We start from the raw sequence: 23,798 nt of genomic DNA, 5'->3' as shown, positions 1-23,798 counted from the left end.
TAGAAACGGAAAGCTCCAGTTTATCTGAAAACTCTAGTTTATAATTTGATATATTTGAAAGAAACAAAGGTACAATGTATTAACACAAATATAATTGTTCAAATGTACATATACTCTGGGCCAATCTGTCAACCAAGTGAGTGGAAACGATCCTTATGCAACCAAACTTGTGTCTCAGTGACATGCACAGTGTAAGATGTTTTCTTCAAAGCATCACATGTACACAATCGATCAATCCACTGATGATGACACATTAGACTGTGTACCTCTTACTTGCCACTGGGGCAGATATTATGGAGATGAAAGATTCACTGCCCTTGAAGAGCTTATTAACCTGGGCAAAGAAATGAAACAAGAGTATCAGACAACATTTAATCAAGTGGGAAACTGTCAATCTCTACCAATAAACTGGAGATTAAGGAAGACCACAGTAGATTAACAAAGCCTCAGTTAAGTGAAAAGATTGGGGGAAGGAGCACTGGAGGCAGGCAAATAGATCAGGTTCTAGTTTATGCCTTTTCTAGTCAGCTGTGAGGCCCTGGACAAGTCATTTAACCTTTGTGAAATAAGTGAATTGAACTTGGTGATCTTTAAGATCACATCTGGTTCTAACTTCCAATGACTTCTGAATTTGAAGTCTTGCCACCCTCCTTAAATCATTTAAAATTCCTTTTGGGAAATAAAGTTGGAGCATAAATAAGCCAACAACCTGCATGAGTTTCTTTCCTCCAGAAATTAAACTTCTTCCTCATTTTTTCACTTACAGATGTCAAAACTACTAGATGTTTCCTTCTCTAAGATTCTATGAATTGGCTGGGCATGGTAGCTCATGCCTGTAATCCCAGCACTTTGGGAGGCCAAAGCGGGCAGATCATGAGGTCAGGAGTTCAAGACCAGCCTGGCCAACATGGTGAAATCCCATCTCTACTAAAAATATAAAAATTAGCCGGGCATGGTGGTGGGCACCTGTAATCCCAGCTACTTGGGAGGCTGAGGCAGGAGAATCGCTTCAACCCGGGAGGCAGAGTTTGCAGTGATCTGAGATCACGCCACTGCACTCCAGCCTGGGCGACAGAGCAAGGCTGTCCCCCCCACCAAAAAAAAAAAAAAAAAGATTCTACGAATTAATTTCTTTTACCCCGAATCCTATCAGCTTTCTCTCCCCATTATTCTTTCAACTTTAGGACTATTAATGGTTTTGGCCTGGTAACTCTTTGTTGTGGGGAAGAAAGAGGTGTTCATGCACTGTATAATGTTTAGGAGCATCCCTGGCTTCTACTTACACACCATGTAGCATCCCCCAACTGTGATAATAATATCTCCAGACATGGCTAAATATTCCCTGAAGGGCAAAATCGCCCTCTCGTTAAAAATCACCACATTAAAGAGATGGACCAAGTGACTCTATAAGCCAGTTCCACTCTTATATAACACTGTGGGAAAAATCTGACAACTCATAGGAAAACTCTTATGTCTGGTGTCTAGAGATGAGAACCTTGAATCTGACTAAACATAAGCCTCAAAGCAACTTTAAAAACCTGTACTGAAGAGTTTTGTTGCATAATTGTTTCCACTTACTCGACAGACTGGCTGAGAGCATGTTCATACTTGAACATTTATATTTGTATTATTATAGTGTTTTGTACTTCTGTCTCTTTCAAAGATACCTGAATTCTAAACTAGAATTTTCAGGTCAACTAGAGCTTTCCATTTTTCATGTGCCCTTGGGAGAAATAAGAGTCTAGAAACCAACCACCTTGGCTTTAAATGGAGTCAGGGGAGAAGGGAATTGGTTTTCAGCAGGAATCCCAAGAATTGAAGAGATAACTCTCTACTGTTTAGACCTTTCTAAAAGGTCCTCTCTGAGAAGCTGCAATTCCCTGTGTATTATTAGCTTATAACCACCACAGGCATGAATGTTTTCTATTAGGATACAGGCTTCCTTCATTCCTCAACCAATCACCTACAAGAATGAACCAACAAATATTTATGAAGCATGCAGTATTGCTCATTATTGTGCCAGGCAGTTATGCAGATGTTAAAGTTTGGAATAAAAGGTGGGAGTTAAGGGGTAGCTTAAAAGGTAACTAAGAGCTCAACACAGAGAAGGAACTATATAGACAGTAAGTACTACAGGATTTTAGAGGAAGAGCAGGTTACTTTCAGGTGGGATTTGGGGATCAGGCTTCAGAAACAGATGAGAATTGAGCAGGGGATAGAGGATGGGGAGGACTAGGATATAGAGAAAAAAGAAAGGTGCTCCAAAGAGGTGCCCACAAGGTAAAGGTGTGGGGGCAGGCAGGAGGGCAGATAATCCACATTCAAGGAACAGTGAGCAGTGCAATGTGGATGAAGTTGAGATGGTTGGGGCAGGGTAAGGCTTAAAGGGCAAAGACCTGTTGATTGTGAAGAACCATGAATACAGCACTAGGGAGTCTCTGTGTCTTCACAGAAGGTTTCTGCATAGTGAGGTAACATAAAAGAGAGGGCAAAAAACAAATCCATTATACAATATTATTTTATTTTACAACAACCCTAGAAAGTGGGTATTATGACAATTTTAGGGATAAGTAGATTAAAACTCTGACACATAAGGAAAGCTGTTCCAGGTCATTCTGTTAGTATGTCACAAAACTGAGGAGTGAAAACAGGTCTGATTCTGTTGCCCCATTCTCTTTCCGTGGCAACACACTGAGTTGCAAGGGGTTTTAAATTCATTATAAGTTGAATTTGATCCTTTCCACAATCTGTGGTGACAGACAGATTGTCTAATGTTACCTCCTTGTACTCCACCTCACAAATCTGCCACTTCAGCCAGAACACTCAGAATGTCCCTAAACATATGCAGGGCTTTCTCCTCCCCACTTCTCTACATGGACACAATTTTCATCTCTTGTCAAGTGAAGTAAGACCCACACTGAAGGGTCTGTATCAATGCTCACCTCTTCTGAAACCTCCCATGATCACCATAGCCAAGAGTGATTTGCCTCTCCTTCAAACTCCACCTGCTTCCCTGAAGCCACTGTTAGGGTGACATGAGATAATGAATGTGAGAAGCCAAGCCCCACACAAATGGGCAGGCACGGGGAAGACTGACCTGGGATAGGAGATGTGAGAAAGCAAGTCCAAAGAGAAGCTCATGTTCTCATTAGGAGACTGTTCTCAGAACACAAAAGGTGCAGTCAGTGTCCACTTTATCCTAAGGCAAGATTCTATAAGCAAAGGGCACAAATGCCAAGCGTGAAGAATGAGCTTGGACAGGCAATCAATATGTGCAGAGCAGGAGGTACCTGATTAGCCTCAGAGATGATGGGATAGAAAAGCATCAGAAGTGAGTGAAAATGATTCACGGAAGGAACATCACAACCATGCACATCTGAGCTTATAAGTAGGTGGCTGCCTTGACAGTTATGATAATGACCCAAGACTTTCAGAAAAGGCAATCAAGGGATCAAGGTCCAGCCACTATAAAGACAAGCACCACCAACTTAGGCCACATTTGGTGTGATTCTGCCTTTGCAGAAACAGAAAATTTTCCCAGATGGTACACTCTAAATCTGGATTTCTATTTCTCAAGGAACACTGTAACTTAATAAGACTGGCACTCCCAAAATCATTTTTTAGAAATAATCACTATGTATCTTCCCAGGTCAGAAGGAGAAGTGTTGGGGTTCAACCCTGTCAGTCTCCAAATTCAGGAGTACAAAACTGTAAACCAAGGAAGCATCCCAAGTAAAAACTGCCACTGCAAAGGAAAGTTGTCAAGTTGGCTCCTATGTCTCCCCTCACAATACAATAATCTGCATCAACACAGACACTCTTCAAACAACTCAAAGTAATTCCTCAAAAATGCATTATCATCCTTTACAATTAGTGGTTTGGCTGTTTTTTTTTTCTCTCTTCTCTTTAACTAGAAAAAGCTATTCTTCTTCTATTCTTATGCCTTTTCATGGTGTTCTTGCCTGAATTCACTGTGCCTGAGATCAGTCACTTTTGAAGCCTCAGAAAACCACTGTTTTATATAAACAGGAGCTAACTAAAAACTGCAAGAGGTCCTCAAAAGTTCCATAACACAAGAGGCAGATAGTTATTCCTTTAGGGCAACAGGGAGGGAATCAGTGAGTAGGGATCATGCTGAGAAGAACAGCTCTCATAGTAATTTATATAAGCAGCCCATTTATTTCATATGAAATTTTCTGATTATAAGAGTATGTATTAATTACAGAAACTGAAAAATATAAATGCTTCTGAGGCTGCTGATTATAGCTTCTAAGGACAATGAGAAGACTAGGGAGAACAATGGACGATTATTACTATTTTTTTAGGCCAAACCTATCAAATATGGTCCTATTCCAGGTTTTTCTCAGACTGCCAATAAGGAAGGAAATACGCTTTAGGGAGGCTATCCTGTCCTTACTGCATGGCTCTGTGCCACGAAGTGGCAAACCCTTCTGCGAGTACAAGTTTATGTAATCTGTCTGCTTGGTTCAGACACAATGGCTGAGGGGCCAGCCAGGTTACTGGAAGAGAGGTGCAGGATTTCCTTTCCCCTAGCAAGCCAATCACTCCCTGGATAGTGGTTCAATCACTATGTACTGTTCAAGTAATGGGAATAAATGCCTCCTTAGGTGGCTGTTCTCAGAACTAGTTACATTCTTATCATTAAGATAGAGTGGCCTTGTGCAGAGGATGTGGGCACATGGTAGGGTCCCACAAAATTCATCTCAGGCTCTGGGAAAGGGATGTAGAAGTACCTATGGCGGGAGAAGAAAAGAGCGGCAGTTGAGTGGGAATTACATTTTTCTCTCTGGCTGTCTCAGGCACTTGAATAGTATCAACAATTTATCTACCACGATCCTCAAAGCAACATCTCCAAAATTTCAACTCTACCAAACAGTTCCACATGGAAGGCCCAACTATACACTTCAAACTTAGCATGTGCCCATAACCCAATATACTATCTTTCTTGAACTGCTCTTTGTCTCGCCTCTATTGATGGTCCATCACCTTCCCCACTGCTCAGGTTCAGCATCTGGGAACTATTCTCCACTTCTCTGCTCATCCTCCACTCTGTCATATTATTTCATCCTCTGTCCTCCCCACTTATTTGTACTACTACTCCCCAAGCCCAGACTTTAGGACAGATGGTACTGTAAGATAGTTAATCTACTACACTTAAATCCTCACCTCTATAATCCAGCCTTAAATACCATTCTGATCACAGCAATTCTCCAGCCTCCCAGAAAACAGCACTTAAAATTGCTTAGCGCCCAAAGTCCAAACCTTCTACCATGGCCTTCATCTTTCGTTTCATCTCCCTTTGAAACTCTGGACATACCCTCACATCTTCACCAGGACACCATACTAACTATCCTCCCACATACTACTGGGCCTTCTTACCTTTGATCATGCTGTTTGTAGGGCTGAAATACTCTTCTTCCTTTGTTCCTCATACTAAAATCCTACTCATCCCTCATGTGTCACTTCCTCTGGAAAACCTTCCTTACTTTTTAGTTTTCCACTGAGTTTCCAAAACTGCTGTCTGTAATTCTATTATTGCACGTCATTGTGCCTCATAATTATTTGTTACCCCTCCTATGCTATCATCTCAAAAGCAAGAATCAGCTATCATTTATTTTTGAACTCCTTATATCAATGTTTCTTAAAATGCAGTCATTGACCACCTTCATCAGAATCACATATGACTTTGCAGAGTTTCACATTCCCAGACCTATTAATTCCCACTGCAGGGATTCTGCATCCTAACAGGCTCTCCGGGCATATAAAATTTAAGAACCATGGTCCTATACTACCCAGGAGTTAAATAGTGCTCATAGTAGGTGCTCAACAAAAGCTCATATGGCTAATAAAGGCATCTGGTAGCCATAGCTGGCCTGCATTTGTCCTTTACACAGAATCACAGAATGTCAAAGCCAAAGGACTTTACAGGTGATCTAAAAGAACTACTGCATTTTTCAAACAAAAGACATGAAAACAGGAAAGAACAGATAATGTCTCTGGGTGAACTCTAAAAAAGAAAGATTCACAAGGACCAGACAAAGTAGCATAAGGAGGATAAAGGACATGTGAGTGGGCCTTTTCTGGGTCAAAGGTGGTTAGAAGTATAGCCCAGGAATCAGTACTGCTTATTCAGCTGCCTTAACTCCCACCCTTAGCAACATATTGCCTATAAATAATTGGAGAGAGAGGAAAGTTGAGAGATAAAGCAGGAAAACAAGAAAGGTAAAACAATCAAAGAAGTTAGGATTGTGACCAAGAAATAGGCATCTTAAGAAGTGATATAAGGAAAAAGACAAAGATGATGCTGATGATGATCACAACAGGAACACCTAACACCCGAAACTTTGGATGGGCCAGGGACTTTACTACACAGTATCTCTACTCCCCAAAGAAAACTTACAAGTAGGTATTTCAATCCCCAGATGAAGATTACAAAAGAGGAAACTGAGGTTTACATGGGTAAAGTGTTTGCTCAAAGAGACACAGCTAGTTAGTGCCATAACTAGAATGAAGACCCAAGACTGGCTCCACGGCTTGTGCTCTAGATACTACCCAAAGGCTGTTATAAGATGTAAGCCTGAGAATGACTAAAACAATTAAGTGAGTGCAAATGAAGAAATGAGAAAGAAATAGGAGAGGGGAGGGAGGAAAGGGTACAAAAAAAGAAAAGCTGAGTAAAAGGAAAAAAGTTCACAGATGGATAAAAAGAGAACAAATGAGGAAGACAAGTATTTAAGGTTAGTATATTTTATTTTAACAAAGTATTGCTACATCTGATGCTTGGTCTGATACAAAGTGGGGGCAACTGGGTTTGGAGCGATTTTGAAAACTTTATTTCAATGTTTATTCTTGGATTGCCCCCACTGCTGACTGTATAATTTCCACAGAAAGAGAGATTGAGAGGTGACTAGGTACAACCACAAACCATGATACATTACAGAATAAAGGCACCTATTTACTCTAACCTTTGCATCAGATATTGGACAACTCTTTAATATAAGCCATAGAAGTAGAACACTATTCAAAACCAAATGATCTCTCATAGGAGTTAATGAGAATGAGCTAATAAAATCAAACGGCTTTCCTTTGAAAGACCCTTTCCTGTATAAAGTGTAAAACTTGTAGTGATAAAGTTTCATTGTTTAATAGGGGAGCTCTGAGAAAAATCAAGAGAAAAAAGCCAAAGCATCATTATGAAATTTTGGGCTAGCTGCCAGATTCATTATCTCTTATTTCCATTCCACCACTCCCCATAAATTAGCAGTGATTTGTCAAACAATATAAAAGACAAAAGAAAAGAAGGCAATAATATTTCAAATATATTTTTCTTCAGTTTAGCATTTCCTTCTTTTCATCACCATATCCATCATCATTGCTTATATACTTTCCCATTAAACACTGAGATAAAAACAAAACTACAAAAACACTGTCAATTCTGATAACACATGGCCTTGGCCAAGCATTCCACAGCTGAGTCCCCAAGGGAGTGAGCAGCCCTGAATCCAACCACCGTCCCACACCACCTCAATTACCACATATCAAAATGACCAGAGGTCTCTGGGAGTCTTCAACTTCTCAACCTCTAGAGCTAAGGTGTGATGCAGTCCCTGGAGTCAGGACCGCTCCTGAGAAAACACTGCTTTCTTACACAACACGTTGTCAATACAGATCAAAAAGTTCAAAGCACTTACAAAATTAATTTCCTCTAGAGAAAAGGAAACATCCTGACTCCAGCTGTCTGAGATCTGATAGTTTCTCCATAAATGCTGATTTTGTTCTGGTATATTTGTGCTCCATGATAAAGTGGAAGAACAAAAGAGTCATGTAGAAATTGGGCTATAGAACTGAGACTTTGAATACAACTGAAAACACTTCACCTTTCCATACTTCTTTTGCTCATTATGACTCAATGCCTTCTAATAACTCACTATAACCAGGGAGTCTTCTAGATTGCTAGGTTTCTTTTGAGAATCTATGGATAAAACAAACCAACACTTTTAGAATTTAATATATTCCACAAATTTACTCCTCTTCTTTCTACTGCTCCCTAGGTGGAACCACTTCTTCTGCCTCATTGAACTCAACATCCTTCAGACTTTTAAGGCATTCCAAATCCCAGTCTTCATGTTGAACTGGGTTAAGCATTTATTAAAAAATCGTTTTCTTCTATGAATGAGCTTTCCAACTTGCTTAATCTCCTCCAAGACATCTGCTCTCTGATGAAACCCAGGAGCCTCCAACTCTGAGTAGAACATTCACTGTGTGGTCTTAAAAGAGCCATATGCATGTATTTCTCTTGCAATATGCATTCCAAATTTGGACAAAACTTTCTTGGAGCTATTTGACATAACGCTCTATAAAAATGATCCAAAAGATGACACATTTTAATGCTCCATACCTCATTTACTGAAACATGTCCAAGGATAAAAGTCATACAAGAAAAAAAAAAAAAGAAACACCTTTTTTTTTTTTTTTTTTTTTGAGACAGAGTCTTGCTCTGTGGCCCAGGCTGGAGTGCAATGCCATGATCTCGGCTCACTGCAACCTCCGCCTCGTGGGTTCAAGCGATTCTCCTGCCTCAGCCTCCCAAGTAGCTGGGATTACAGGAGCGCGCCACGACGCCCAGCTGTTTTGTATTTTCAGTAGAGACAGGGTTTCACCGTGTTGGCCAGGCTGGTCTCGAACTCCTGACCTCAAGTGATCCGCCCGCCTCAGCCTCGCAAAGTGCTGGGATTACAGGTATGAGCCACTGCGCTAGGCCCTTTTTTTTTTTTTTTTTTTTTTTTTTTTTTTTTTTTTTTTAAAGATTTGGGAATGGCTGGGCGCAGTGGCTCACACCTGTAATCCCAGCACTTTGGGAGGCCGAGGCGGGCGGATCACGAGGTCAGGAGATCGAGATCATCCTGGCTAACACAGTGAAACCCCGTCTCTGCTAAAAATACAAAAAATTAGCCGGGCGTGGTGGCGGGCGCCTGTGGTCCCAGCTACTGGGGAGGCTGACGCAGGAGAATGGCGGGAGCCCGGGAGGCGGAGCTTGCAGTGAGCCGATGTCGCGCCACTGCACTCCAGCCTGGGTGATACAGCGAGACTACGTCTCAAAAAAAAAAAAAAAAAAAAAAAAAAGATTTGGGAATGACAATTGGGGTTGTTCTGATAAAATAACAAGCCTTTGCTGCCATCTAGAGGTAAAAACTACGTAATGAAAATGGAGTTACCTAGAAAACAAAAGCTTGCACATCAATGGTGTAGAAACAAGTAGGAGCCCAGTAACTTTCAGGCAGCTGGGCCTGAAAGTTATCAGTGATCACCATTCCAAGCCACATTTTCTTCACCAACACGTATCAGTGTTGCTCAAAAGAAACGAGCTCCACCAATACTGTGTGTCATACCAATCTGTCTCGGCCTTTCACAGTATTGAACTATGCATACCCAGGTAGGCCAGAGTTCCAGGTGAAGAAAAAATAAAGCTTACATCTAAAGGAAGTTCAATTATGGCAGCACTTTTCCAAGTGTGGTAGGCCAACCACCTGAGTTGAAGAAATCACTCTGAGAGTTTATTAAAAATGTGAATTGCTGGACATATCCACAAACCAGTGAATTACAATGTGTAGGAGTAAGATTCAGAAATCTACAATTTAAAGACGATCCCAACATAGATTTTTGAACACTAAATTGGAGACCCAATCTAAATCTTGATAAAGTTACAGGACATCACAGAAATCCATCTTGGGAAGGCTATTAATGCTATAGTCACAATATTAGCAGACTTGATTAGTCTGTCACTGACTTCAACTGCAGCTTCTACTGCTCATGGCTTGGATAATATGGTTGTTCACAGAAATGTCCTGATCTCCAAGTTGTTTCCTTCCTTTTTCGTCTTTTAAAACAATTTAGTGTTGCTTTTTCTCATAGCATACTTACTATAAAATATGTGGAGAACACAGAAAATGTAAGAAAAATCAAAAGTACCTGTAAGTCCACTAATCAGGGTTAACAACCAATAGCATGGGTGCATTTTCTTTTAGTATTTTTCTCTTCACATGTAAATAATTAAAGCATGTACACAGTTTTAAATTCTACTTTTAACATTTCTAAGTAAATGTTTTCCTGAAGCTTTGGCCTCATTAACAAAGCATGTTGTCATAATTATACTATAATTCATTTAACACATCCTATTCATTTAACTGTCCATTTTTCATCATTATAAACAATGCTAAAATCAAATATCCTTGACTGCCTCTCTACATCCTAGAAAAGATTCATAAGGCTCTTGATACATACTACCAAGCTGTTCCACTAATCATCATTGGAGCTGCCCATCTCACCAAACTCATACTGTGAAAACTTTTAAAAGTCTAAAGGCCCAAGTCAAATGCCATATTCTTCATGAAGCACTCTTAAAGACAATCTCATTCAAAATTAACCTTTCTCTGGCAATCTCATGGCTCTTTGAGATTAATTTGGGACACTACTCTTGTTTATGTCCTACTACACTGTGATTGCCAAATATCTATTCATCTCCGTATCTACCACTATCTCTATCAAGAACTGTGCACACAGCACACATTCAACACACACCAGATTACTTTACTGACATTCTTTTCTTCAACCTGACGATCTTTGATCTGATACATCCCCAGAAACTGGTGCTTTCAAAGCCAAATCCTCCAAACTGACTCCATGTCCTAAACAATTTCTACTTCTCCACCAACTGTACCATTAATTACCTTTTGTTCTCTTGTTTAATTCAAGATCAAGGAGGTATGCAAGCAGAGAATCCCAGCACGGATCCCTAAACTGAAATCTACAGGCATCACCAAGATTTCCACTAAAGCCCCCACAGTGCCTATGGATAAGCCTATTTACCAAAATGGCTGTGGGAAGCTACACATCGTGAGAACTGTCACCTCCAACACCTTCCTCCACGTGGGAGGGAGAAGGTAACTCATACCAATGCACTGCCTGGATACATTCATCTACAGAAATATGTGGAAAGCTAAAATTACCACTATGAAAGGCCAAAGGACCATCTCTCCAGGAAATGGTGAAGCAGCTTGGTGGACCTGATGAAGATCATCCCCCAAAAAGCAGCACGTCTACAATTATTTTACTTCTACATGTGTATATGCACATACAAACACTCGCAGGCCTAGACCCACACCCAAATCTACCCATTTCCTCATCCGACATATAATCTAACCCAAAGATGAACTACCTAGAATCAGCCTGGGATAGGACTGAATTCACTAGAACAGTTCAAGAGTTTTCTGGTGAAAACAGAAGTAATTCTTCATTCTACAGAACTTTGCTGATTAATCATATTTTGCTAAGAAAAGGTGATAGCAAAAATTCCTAATCTGAGTCAAGAAAATCAGATTATTTCCATCAAGATGACAGGACAATTAAAATCACACTTTAAGGTCTAAAACTATGATTTCTTTATGACCAGGAGGGAAAAAGCAAAGTGATAATTCTTAAAGGAGGAAAAGCATAACAAAAGTGAATAACAGCCAAATATATCCTTTGTGCAGAATACCTGACAATCACTGGTGTAGTAAGCATACCTGACCACTGGCACTTAGTCTCAGTAACACTGAGATATTTTAGGGAGATATGAATCAATATTCCAGGTGCTCGAAAAAATACAGAATTTATCATCTCACAGGACATTGTTTATTCATATCTCTTCTCTGAATAAACACTATCGAAAATCAGTTGATTCAACAAAAGCTTGGGGTTAGGAGACTCAAATTCCAATCCTAGATTTTCATTCATGTGACAACGAGCTTTGTATTCATCAATCTAAGCCTTGAGTTTCCACATGTAAAACAGGAAAGTGAAATAATTCCTCAGGTCCCTTCCAGTTCTGATAACCTATGAATATGCCCAACTATTAATACAAAATGTTGAATTCAAACAGTCATCTATAAGGGTAGACCCAGTCCCCTGGCAAAAAGCTAAAGCAATTCTTTACATCACACTGAAAACTCTCTCATTGAATTGAGAGAAAGGTGTGCCTGTAATTCAGTGTGGACAGAGTAATACAGGACATTTTAAGACAAGGCATGTTTGACACAAAAGGCAGTTCAAAAAACATTTCAAAAAGCTTCAATCGAGGGGGGAAAAAAATCAATGGAACGACACTAAACGTTTTTTGTGATCCTTCACTAAAAACTGGAAGCATGACCCTGGAAGAAATCCTCATGGTTAAAGACTGCTTTAGCCAGCTGCCCTGGGTTGGAGCCAGCAGAGCAAGAGTAAAGGAACTCCCATTCCCCATACTTATCTAACTAAGTCCACCTCATTGCACTAATGCCACTGTACAAACACCCCCAGGCCCCTGCAATTTCAAGGAGGAGAAGGAGCTAGAGGCCTGGGCAGCATTGAAAGGGATGATGGGCAGCACTGAGAGGGATGATGGGCAGCATTGAGAGGGATGATGGGCAGCATTGAGAGGGATGATGGGCAGCATTGAGAGGGATGATAGGCAGCAGTCCCAGCAGGCAAGTGGCAGAGGGCAGTAGGGGGAGGTCAAGTGAATTAAAAGCCTGAAATGGAAAAGTCTAAGTGAAAGGAAAGCAGGAAGAGAATAGTAGAAGGGGATAGACTACAAAAGAAGGTGAAGACTGGGCATGGTGGCTCATGCCAGTAACCCCAGCACTTTGGGAGGCTGAGGTGAGAGGATTTCTTGAGGCCAGGAGCTCAAGACCAGTCTGGGCAACTTGGCAAGACCTTGTCTCTCCGAAAAGAAAAGAAAAAAAAAAAGCCAGGTGTTGTGGTGCACACCTGTAGTCCTAGCTAATTAGGAGGAAGAGGCAAGAGGATTGTTTGAGCCCAGAAGTCCGAGGCTGCAGTTAGCATGATCACACCACTGCACTCCAGACTGACTGACAGAGCAAGACCTTGCTTGTGGGGGAAAAAAAAAAAAAGGGTGCAGTGATGAAGTTCTAACATCAAAAAAAAAAAAAATACACGTATGTACAGAGTGCTTAGTATTGTGCCACACATAGAGCAGGTATCTGATAAATCTAGAGTGAATAGAGAATGAGTAAATGAAGAAGAGAAGGCCATTCAGTCGACATTTTCTCACTTGAGAAAACATGCTAAGAGATAGCAATGGTATGACAGGGTTAGGAAAAGTAGTTATGCCCAGGTGACATTCAACATTGGTAATTATGCTAATAGAAAAAAAACCCATTGGAATCCCTTAGTGAAAACCAAACAGGTTGAAAAGAAGCATAAAACAGGAAAAACAACACGCACTAACAATAGTCCCAGAAAAACAAAATACCTTGGGAAAAATTTTACTCTGAAATGAAGCACAAAATATGTTGTATGTTGAAGCTTTCAAAATTGTTTTCTCCCATGTCAGGAGACTTCCTAAAGTACATTTTTATCCAAGCTAGCATAAGTTTAAGAGGAAGCACAAAAAGAGGGACAAGATAGTATACAAAGTACTAAAAAAAATTTAGGTAGAAGCCAGGCACGGTGGCTCACGCCTGTAATCCCAGCACTTTGGGAGTCCGAGGCGGGTGGATCACCTGAGGTCGGGAGTTTGAGACCGGCTTCACCAACGTGGAGAAACCCCGTCTCTACTAAAAATGCAAAATTAGCCGGGCATGGTGGCGCATGCCTGTAATCCCAGCTACTCCGGAGGCTGAGGCAGAAGAATCTGCTTGAACCTGGGAGGCAGAGGTTGCAGTGAGCCGAGATTGCGCCATTGCACTCCAGCCTGGGCAGTAAGAGCAAAACTCCGTCTCAAATTAAAAAAAAAAAAAATTTGCGTAGAAAAATGTTGACACTTCTATGGGAACCAGCAGAAACTCATCTTTAAATGGTAATGCAGTTCTAATCCCATTAAGACAAAAGTCTTCAAAGTAAAGTTACATTGGCCTGGTGCGGTGACTCACACCTGTAATCCCAGCACTTTGGGAGGCCAAGGCGGGCAGATCACATGAGGCCAGGAGTTTGAGGCCAGTCTGGTCAACATGGCGAAATTCCATCTCTATTAAAAACACAAAAATTAGCTGGGCTTGGTGGTGCATGGCTGTAATCCCAGCTACTCAGGAGGCTGAGGCACGAGAATCGCTTGAGTCTGGGAGGCAGAGGGTGCAGCGGGCCAAGATCATGCCACTGCACTATAGCCTTGGTGACAGAGTGAGACTCTGTCTCAAAATAATAACAATAAATAAAGTTATATTTTAACAAAAGGATTAACAACCAAAAACCATGCTTGTTTCAAGCAATATGTATTAATAATATAATAAAAATGCAAATACAACTATAAAGTGAGAATACTATTTGGAGTTCAAAACAGTAATGTCTGACTTATATGTAACACAACTGAAATATAAAGAATCTTTCCTCCTGGGCATGTTGTTTCCGCAGAAGTGTGGCCTCTGAAGAACAATGAAAATAAAAGAAGCTGACCTAATAATTCTAGAGTGATTTCACCTGATGAACTGTTTTAAAGTAAGCAGATAAAAATCCAAGTGAGTGAAAACAAATCCAATTTGTAACAAAAATGTTAAAAACCTGATACTTTTAAGCTGAAGTCTTTTCCTGGTCCTTCATTTATTTACCTTCAAGGTTTCTGAACTAATCTTGAGATATTTTAGAATCAAATATCTGATTTTAACAGATATGTGACTGGTCTAATACATAGCTGATAACTACTAAGTAACGGAGTAACTAAGGTACAACACAATTCTCTCTGGATTTGTTTCAAATTTCTTCTCCTGAAGACACGTGACATACAATTCACGATGTGACTTTGAGTTTGGGGCAGCGTTTGCAAACTGGCGGTTCACAGGCCAAATTCAACCCACTGTGAAAGCTGAAAAACAATCAAAATAAGACTATTTTGTGACGTGAAAATTACATAAAATTCAAATATTGTTGTCCATAAATAAAATTTTATTGGAACACAGCCATACTCATTCGTTTACACATTTATTTTCTATGACTGCTTTTACACTGCAACAGCAGTTATGACGGTGATGACTGGACCTGCAAAACCTAAAATATTTATTATCTGGATTTATATGAAAAAAGTTTGCTGACCTCTGGTCTAGTGTGAACTAGAACAAGGAACTCAGAAATAGGAATTCAAGAGCTTGATCAACTACTTTTTATAAGCAATATTAGCCATTTAAAAATCAATTAAGAATTCTATGAAAGCTGATAAAAATGGGGAAACTATATTTCAAGCTGTGATATATTTAGTAAAATGTATAATTCTATGAATGCATCTGAAGTGTTCCACTAAATAACATCAGATTAACAACAGATAAAAGACTTGTGCTGGGCCGGGCTCTGTGGCTCACACCAGTAAATTCTAGCACTTTGGGAGGCGGAGGCAGGCGGATCATGAGGACAGGAGATCGAGACCATCCTGCCTAACGTGGTGAAACCCCCCCCTCTACTAAAAACACAAAAAATTAGCCAGGCATGGTGGCATGCACCTGTAGTCCCAGCTACTTAGGAGGCTGAGGCAGGAGAATCGCTTCAACTCAGGAGGCGGAGGTTGCAGTGTGCCAAGATTGCGCCACTGCACTCCAGCCTGGGGGACAAGGGCAAAACTCTGTCTCAAAAAAAAAAAAAAAAAGAAAAAAAGAAAAAAAGAAAAAAAGATTTGTGCCACAAAATGATATATTATTATTGAATCTGAGGGAGGAAATGGAAGTTATGTATAGGCCTTCCACATTTATGAGTCGTATTTTTCAAGAGATTCATGGACATTTAGCAAAATTACAGCAGGAACTACCTGACATGCAATTTAGGGAAATATGCATAAATTTCCACCTTTAAATGTTCGTAATTGTTGTCAAGAACCACTCATTTAATCATCTGAAAGAATTGTGGAAATTATATGCAGCAAATTAAACCAGACCATGAAGGTTATCTAAGTGTCCATCTGTTACAGCCTTCAAGTGTAGAGCAATGACTAATAACATAGTCATTTTTCTCCCTCCTCTTTCTTCTTTCCTTCCCCTTGCTTTTTAAATTCATCCTGCCCCTGTGTTTTGCCCCTGAATATCTGTCAATACTATTTGCATTTTGACTGAACCACATCAATGTGTAAATCCTGTAATGTAAGCTGATTATGTTTTTTCCCTCTAATTCTGGTACAGTGTCTAAAACGAGGCTAAGCATGAGAGCTTGACGAATGATTATGAAAACAACATGCCCAGAAGTCGATCCTCTGTTGTGTGTTGTTAACATCTCCTACAAATATTCCAAGTCTGAATTTTATATGTAGAGACAGTGCCTTACAACATCTACAATGCAAGACTGTCTATATGTAAAACTAATACTGTAAAGGTTTAACTTTGGTGTGAAAATAGAAAAAACACAAAACAAAAAAACCTGGGTACTTGGGTTTAAAGAAAAGATCCAAGGTGCTCCCCTACTCCATTTCCAGAAGGAATTCACCATGGATAAAGCAATATAATTTGAAGAATATACCATAAAATGATATTACAACAAAAATATTTACAAAGCTCATTTCAGCAATCTCAAAAAGAATAAGCACATTGATTCTAGGTGACAAAAGCTGTCACCAGTAAAAATTACAGGCTTATTTACAAAGAGTCTCTTGTCCTCTTTCCAAACGTAATTTATAAAATTAAATCCAAATATGGTTACAATAAAATGTTAGTAAGACACAGTTTTACAAGGACTACTAATGTAATTTTGAAAAGAGAAAAGCGGCATTTGCCAAATCTGTCAAAAGTCTGGACAGGAGTTTGACAAATCTGCTAGCAGATCAAGGTTCTTTTGATAAAGATCTCCTAGGTTGAGGTCTTCAAGGTGTGACTACGAAATATTAATAATTAATTGGTTAACCAACAAATACTTAATGAGTGCCTTCGCTGTACCCAGATACTACTCTAGGCCCTGAAACTAAAGCAAACAAGACAAACAAAATACCTGCTCACATGGAGCTCTTACAGTCTAGTGCTGGGAAAAAGTAATTAATTTAACAAGGAAAAATAATAGTTGGTGCTAAGTACTCTGCTGAGAATTATAATAACATAATAATTTAATAGATATTGTGATAATGTAATAGAGCACCTAGATAGTTACTCTAGACTGCCTGATCAGGAAGTGCCGCTCTGAGTAGGTGACGTTTGAACTGAGTACTTAATGTTAAGACAGAGCCAGCTGGCCGGGCCTGGTGGCTCATGCCTGTAATCCCAGCGTTTTGGGAGGCTGAGGCGGGCGGATCAAGAGCTCAGGAGTTCGAGATCAGCCTGGCCAACATGGTGAAATCCCGTCTCTGCTAAATATACAAAAATTAGCTGGGTGTGGTGGCAGGCGCCTGTAATCCCAGCTACTCAGAAGGCTGAGGCAGGAGAATCATTTGAACTCAGGAGGTGGAGGATGCAGTGAGCTGAGATCGCACCACTGCACTCTAGCCTGGGTGACAGGGCGAGACTCCAGCTCAAAAAAAAAAAAAAAAAAAAAAAGAAAGCAAGCCAGCCAATCAGAAGGACAGGACAGAAAGGAAAAGAAACAGCTAACACAAACGGCTAAGTAAGACAGAATGAGTGTGGCCTACTGAGGAACAGAATGAAGGCTGGTGTGGGTGGGGCAGCATAAACTATAGGGGAGTAAATAGTAGAAGACCTGGTGGCCACCAGCCACGGTAAGTAATCTGAATTTCATTCTATGTGCCAGGGAAAAAGCTATTGGAAGATTTAAGCAGGAAAGTGGCCTGACTTCTTTTCAAAAGACCTCTAGCTGGTGAGTGAGGGACAAGGTGGAAACTCTGAGCCCTGTTAGAAGCTTATGGCAGTAAGGATGAAAATGTATACTCCAATGGAGGCAGAGCGAAGAAAAATGCAAAGAAAGAATCAGGATATGTTTTCGAGGTAGTGACAACAGGACTTGATGGATGAGATATAGGGGTGAAAAAAATAAATAAATCAGAATACTGCTAGGCCTTTGTGAAATTGGGTAGTTGGTGGTTTAATTTATGGAGACATGAAAGTCTGGAGAAAAAAGCAGGTTTGGAGAATAATTCAGTAGCTGGGTCTTGTTTACATTTGACATCCCTATTAAATAACTAAGTAAAGATTTAAAGAAGGCAGCCACATACGTTAAGCTTTGAGCTCCAGGATCAGGTTTGAGTTACTGGCAGAAATGGTTCTCAAAGCCCAAATGGAAAAGCTGCTTATTTGTAGCTCCAAGTAACCAGTGTTCTTTAAAAGAGTAAACTTTGGAAAACTAATAGACACAATTTCATAATGATATATAAACAAAAGACTTTCTAAATTATGAGTCTCTTTAAGCCGATAACGGATTATTCCTTTAGAGATGAGATTCTTACCACTGATAATGAGAATGCGAAATATAAGCACACAGGCTCTGGTTTCAGACTGCCTGCATATGAATCACAGCTCCCCTATTTACCAATTAAATAGATAGTATTGGGTGAATTAAATTAAATAGTATTAAGTAAATCACTTAATTTCTCAGTGTCTCAACTTCCTCATCAGTAAAATAAAGATAACAACAGTAACTACCGCTGGTGTACTTGGGAAGATTAAATTAACCAGAACATGTAAAGCAATCAAAACAGCATCTGGCAGGTAGTAAGTGCTCAACAAATGCAAGCTGGTATTATTACTATTATTATTATTATCATTATTATTTTGAGATGGAGTTTTGTTCTTATTGCCCAGGCTGGAGTGCAGTGGCACGATCTCGGCTCACTGCAACCCCCGCCTCCTGGGTTCAAGCAATTCTCCTGCCTCAGTCTCCTGAGTAGCTGGGATTACAGGTGCGTGCCACCACGCCCAGCTAATTTTTTGTAGTTTTAGTAGAGACAGGGTTTCATCACATTGGCCAGGCTGGTCTCAAACTCCTGACCTCAGGTGATCCACCTGCCTCAGCCTCCCAAAGTGTAGGGATTACAGGCGTGAGCCACTGCGCCTGGCCACAAGCTGGTATTATTACCTGCAGTCTCCTGGCACTGTACATAGCAGTGTCTTAACACTTCAGTTTTCTAGTTAGGTGCTTGGGAAGAGATGTCATCAAAGATTCAGAATGAGTTGGGGAGGCATATGAAAGACCCTCCTTAAAAGACATGGAGGCTCAATGTTACAGACTGCTAAGAACATGCTCTTTAAAAATAACCTATCTGTATGCCAGTTATTCCTAAATCTGTATCTCAGCCTGGATCTGGCCCTGGGGCTCCAGACTCACATACTTAGCTGCCTACTGGGTACTCGACTTGGTAATTTAATAGGTATATCATTGAAATAAAAAGGGAAAGCAATCAGTATTCTCTTCATCTTCAGTGAGTAAATGATCAAGTAACATTTTCTTTTTTCTTTTTTTTGAGACAGAGTCTCAGTCTGTAGCACAGGCTGGAGTGCAGTGGTGCGATCTTGGCTCGCCGCAAGCTCCACCTCCTGGTTTCAAGCAATACTCCTGCCTCAGCCTCCTGAGTAGCTGGGACTACAAGTGCCTGCTACCACACCTGGCTAATTTTTGTCTTTTTAGTAGAGACAGGTTTTCTCCATGTTGGCCAGGCTGGTCTCAAACTCCTGGACTCAGGTGATCTGCCCACCTTGGCCTCCCAAAGTGCTGGGATTACAGGCCCTCAAGTGACATTTTCAACTGCAGAATCTCTTGGCTCTCTTCCTTAAGTCACGAAATCCATGCTGTGATGGACATTCTCTCAGTTTTCAGCTTCACACTGAGAAAGTACCCAGACCGGTCAACTACATTAAAATCTCAGGCATTGTATTTGCTCATTTCAGCATTAATATTTTCACATCATTATTCTACTGAATGTATTACTTACTATAAGTCACTTCAAACAGTTGCTGAAGGTTTACAGGGAATAAGGAAATAAATCAAATATTAGATGCCATTAGATGATTCCTGGGGTCTTATGCCTAAGGCATCCTGGGCTGCACACTCAGCACTGTAACCCCCAGCTGTCTTATGTTGGGCCATGACTCCAATTGCCACCAATGGAGTGACTAGACATCCCTTAAGGACCAGGAGAGTCCCTGCAAAATTCTAATTGCATAGCCTTCCACTCACAAAAGTGTCTAGATTGGATGAGAAATTATATGTTTGCCTACATACTCTGTAGCAGGTAACACACATACACACATATATTTATTCTGCCAACATCCACCAAACACCAATTAAGTGCCAGGTCCCATGTTGAGCTCCAGTGCAATGTAGAACTCTAGCACAAAAATGACAGGTTTTAAAGAGCCATGAAAACTTTGTTACATACCACATCTAAGAAGACATGATAACAGCCAAAAAATAGTACAGTTCTTTAGACAGACAACAAACAGACAGGCACATTAGATAGATGTTATAAACCATGTACAACCAACAAGTATTTGTAAGTGACTGAAATCTTCCACTGCCTTGCTACCATGGATGTCAAGTGGGAACAGATTATAGCAAAAGATGTTTATTTTTATAGGCAGGTAGCATAATCCACAACAGGAATAAAAGCACCAATACAACTGTCTTTCCTTTCTCTGATTTAACGTATTATTTCTCCTTCAACTTTCAAAACAAAACATAATTCACATATTTTAGGCTGAAACAACAATTGAATACATTTGACATCCCTATCAAATAACTTAAGTAAAGACTTCAAGAAGGCAGCCAGGTAAGTAAGCCTTGTGCTCTAGGATCAAGGCTAGATCCCATCAACAAAAGAAGAATCAGGAAATCTGAAGTGGTTCAGCTGTGATTTCTTTTGAATTAGAAACGCTGTACAGATTACAATTAGGCAAATTGCCAGTGAATAATCAAGGATATTTCAAATAAAGGCATATACTTACTTTGCTTAAGAGCAGCGAACAAAGCAAAGGCCTCTGATAAATTTAATGCCAGCAATTTTCAAAGCTTAGTCTTGGCCGGGTACGGTGATTCACACCTGTAATCCCAGCACTTTGGGAGGCCAAGGCGAGCAGATCACTTCAGGTCAGGAGCTCAAGACCAGCCTGGCCAACATGGTGAAACCCCATCTCTACTAAAAATACAAAAATTAGCTGGGGGTGGTGGCAGGCTCCTGTAATCCCAACTACTCGGGAGGCTGAGGCAGGAGAATCGCTTGAACCCAGGAGGTGGAGGTTGCAGTGAACTGAGATCGCACCACTGTACTCCAGACTGGGGGACAAGAGTGAGACTTCGTCTCAAAAAAAAAAAAAGGGGGTTAGTCTTATGGCTAGAAGGAATGTAAGAAGTAGAGCAATCTTAGGCACTCCAACACACTGTCTTCATGAGAATTCTGGCAACTTAGATGAAGGAGGTTGTAGCGATTTAAAGTTTTACTAGATTCAGTGTTTAAAACGGTTGGGGGCCAGGCACGGTGGCTCACGCCTGTAATCCCAGCACTTAGGGAGGCTGAGGCGGGCAGATCACGAGGTCAAGAGATCAAGACCAGCCTGGCCAACATGGTGAAACCCCGTCTCTACTAAAAATACAAAAATTAGCTGGGTGTGGTGGCGGGCACCTGTAATTCCAGTTACTTGGGAGGCTGAGGCAGGAGAATCGCTTGAACCCAGGAGGCAGAGGTTGCAGTGAGCCGAGATCGTGCCACTGCACTCCAGCCTGGGCGACAGAGGGAGACTCCGTGTCAAAAAAAAAAAAAAAGAAAAAAAAAACTGTTGGTTGGTAAAACCCTAAAAAAGATGATATTTAAGGGCTCTTTACAGATTATGATACAAAGGCCCACAGAAGTCACAAAGTAGTAGCGGGAAAAGCGTGACTTTCAAAATCAATCACACTTGACTAAACTCTTCCCAGACCTCTTCTTCAATGTGTGTTCCTAAGAACACGACTTAACTTTTTTCTGTTTCTTCACCTATACAAATGAAGAGAATACTTACCTCTTAGGGATGTTATGAAGATTAAATCAATTCATATTTATGAAGACATTTGTCACATAATAGATACTCAATACATGTTGACTGCCTTTCTTCCAACGGATGAATAACTTGAAAGTCACACAGCTAGTGAGGACTAGAACCAAGAATTGGGATCCCCTTCACCACTCAAACAGAATTAAACTATTTCTTAAATGGCCTCTGTTCATCTTCAATCATATCATAAAATAGAGCTTTTTAACACCTGAGTTGGGAGGGGTAGTTATTAAAGTAAATGTGGAACACCACAGGGCTGCAAAAGAGTCAGGAAGGTTAATCAAGGAAATGTTGTATTGGCTACCTTTCTAAAAATGACATCTGCTTAGTTTGTACCTGAAGGCTTGACCTTCCGGAAACAATGCAACAAATGAAGTTGGTTATTTTTAATGGATATTTCACAACTAGTATTTCAAGATTGTTTGCAGCAAATAGGTATCAAGTGTCTAACATGTGCAGGGCCCTGTGGATGACAGAAGTATGAATCTGACTTTGGCCCTGTCTTCTCTTGTAGAGAAAAGAGGCAGACCTTGAGGAGTGATAAAAACCAACCAACCAATAATTGCATGGGAGGTGTGATGGAACTTAAAAAGTTCAAGGCTAGCCTGACATGGGGGGTTACTTAATGCTACTCTACTTGGGGATGAAATGCCCACTGCATCAGGAGTTGGTAAACATAGCAGAGCATAGTAGAAACTATTCAAATTGTGTTAACTGAATTCTAGTATTGTTTCTGAAAGGAGATGGCTTTGTGAACTTGTCAAGTTACTTGACATCTTTAGGTTATGTTTCTCATCTGTAAAATAAGTGAGTTCAAAGGATGATCTCTATTTAAGCCTCCTTCCAGTTCTACTATTCCAAATTCCATGATAATGATGATGATGATGACCACAAGAAATACAGTAACTTATATTTACCACACATTATATGTCAAGCACTATGCTAAAGTGCATTACTGTACTAACTTCACTTAATCTTCACAACTTTATGAAATGGACATTATTGTTATCATTTTACAGATGAGGAAAAGGAGGCTAAACAGTATCAGAATACTGGAGTCGTGATTTGAATGGAGGGAGTCTGAAGCAGCAACCCCTGCTTCTGACCTCAGTCTGAATTGAAAGCAGTTCATGGGTCACCCTTAACCATCATACAAAGTTGCCTCTCTTCACAAAAACTGTCTTATCCATTCTCAAGAAATAAGGAAAAGAGAAAGCTCGTGGAAAGGATCCTTCCTGGCTGGCAGACAGATCTGAGTTAATGTCACAGCTGTCTGTTTCACGTGTTAAAGAATCTCTTGCACCATTTTCCCCGAGATGCTTGCGCGCTCCCAAGGCGGTGCACACCCCTGCTGGGCAAACACTGCGATCGCCAGAAGCGACCAGGGCTGAGGCGCACGGAAGGGCTCCGGGAGAGGCCCCGTAGGAGCGCGGGCACAGAGTGGGTACCTGGGCTGCTGCCTGCTCCAGTCGGCTGGTTCTCCCACCACTCGTCTCCGAGATCGTCTGCCATTTCAGCTCAGGACTCGACGTGGGCAGAACATCACGGGTAGGCGGCCAGCTGCGGAGAATCACGCTGTCTCAAAGCCAGGCGGCCGGCGTAGCTACACGCGGAGCTCCCGCTAGACACTGTCGCCTCCGCCCCGCGGCGATGACGTCACACCTCTGCTCCGCCTCTCCGGCAGCCGCTCCCAGACTCGTCGCAGTTTCCACACAGGCGCCGACAGGCAGAAGCAGTTTGGAAACGCAAAATAAATCCCCCCAAAGCTTAAAGACAAAAAAGAACATAAGAAGAAAGGGATTGTCATCGTTTTTGATAATGCATTTTAAAAAATTTTGTTTACGTGTTACGTTTCCCGATAAGATT

General features: G+C 40.8%; 2 protein-coding genes across 8 annotated transcripts in view; one reads left to right on the top strand and one right to left on the bottom strand.

Moving 5' to 3' along the window:
* The window catches only part of FILIP1L (filamin A interacting protein 1 like), a 287,583-nt gene extending 273,808 nt beyond the window's left edge, over window positions 1-13,775 (top strand). For all 3 annotated transcript variants that reach the window (XM_009445997.5, XM_003309914.6, XM_016941541.4), the window contains one exon: window positions 10,774-13,775. In XM_009445997.5, the coding sequence (XP_009444272.1) occupies window positions 10,774-10,965 (192 nt within the window). In that variant the 3' untranslated portion in view covers window positions 10,966-13,775. The remainder of the gene's footprint in view (window positions 1-10,773) is intronic.
* Window positions 1-23,602, bottom strand: part of CMSS1 (cms1 ribosomal small subunit homolog) — a 361,500-nt gene extending 337,898 nt beyond the window's left edge. The window contains exon 1 of one of the 5 annotated variants that reach the window (XM_003309919.6): window positions 23,381-23,602. In XM_003309919.6, the coding sequence (XP_003309967.2) occupies window positions 23,381-23,444 (64 nt within the window). In that variant the 5' untranslated portion in view covers window positions 23,445-23,602. The remainder of the gene's footprint in view (window positions 1-23,380) is intronic. The other 4 variants (XM_063806052.1, XM_009445995.5, XM_063806049.1 and 1 more) reach the window with 4 other exon arrangements.
* Between the last annotated feature and the right edge of the window lie 196 nt (window positions 23,603-23,798).

This window comes from Pan troglodytes, chromosome 2, assembly GCF_028858775.2.
Source record: "Pan troglodytes isolate AG18354 chromosome 2, NHGRI_mPanTro3-v2.0_pri, whole genome shotgun sequence".
Classification (NCBI taxonomy): domain Eukaryota; kingdom Metazoa; phylum Chordata; class Mammalia; order Primates; family Hominidae; genus Pan; species Pan troglodytes.
This window is presented reverse-complemented; position numbering and strand designations above follow the sequence as displayed.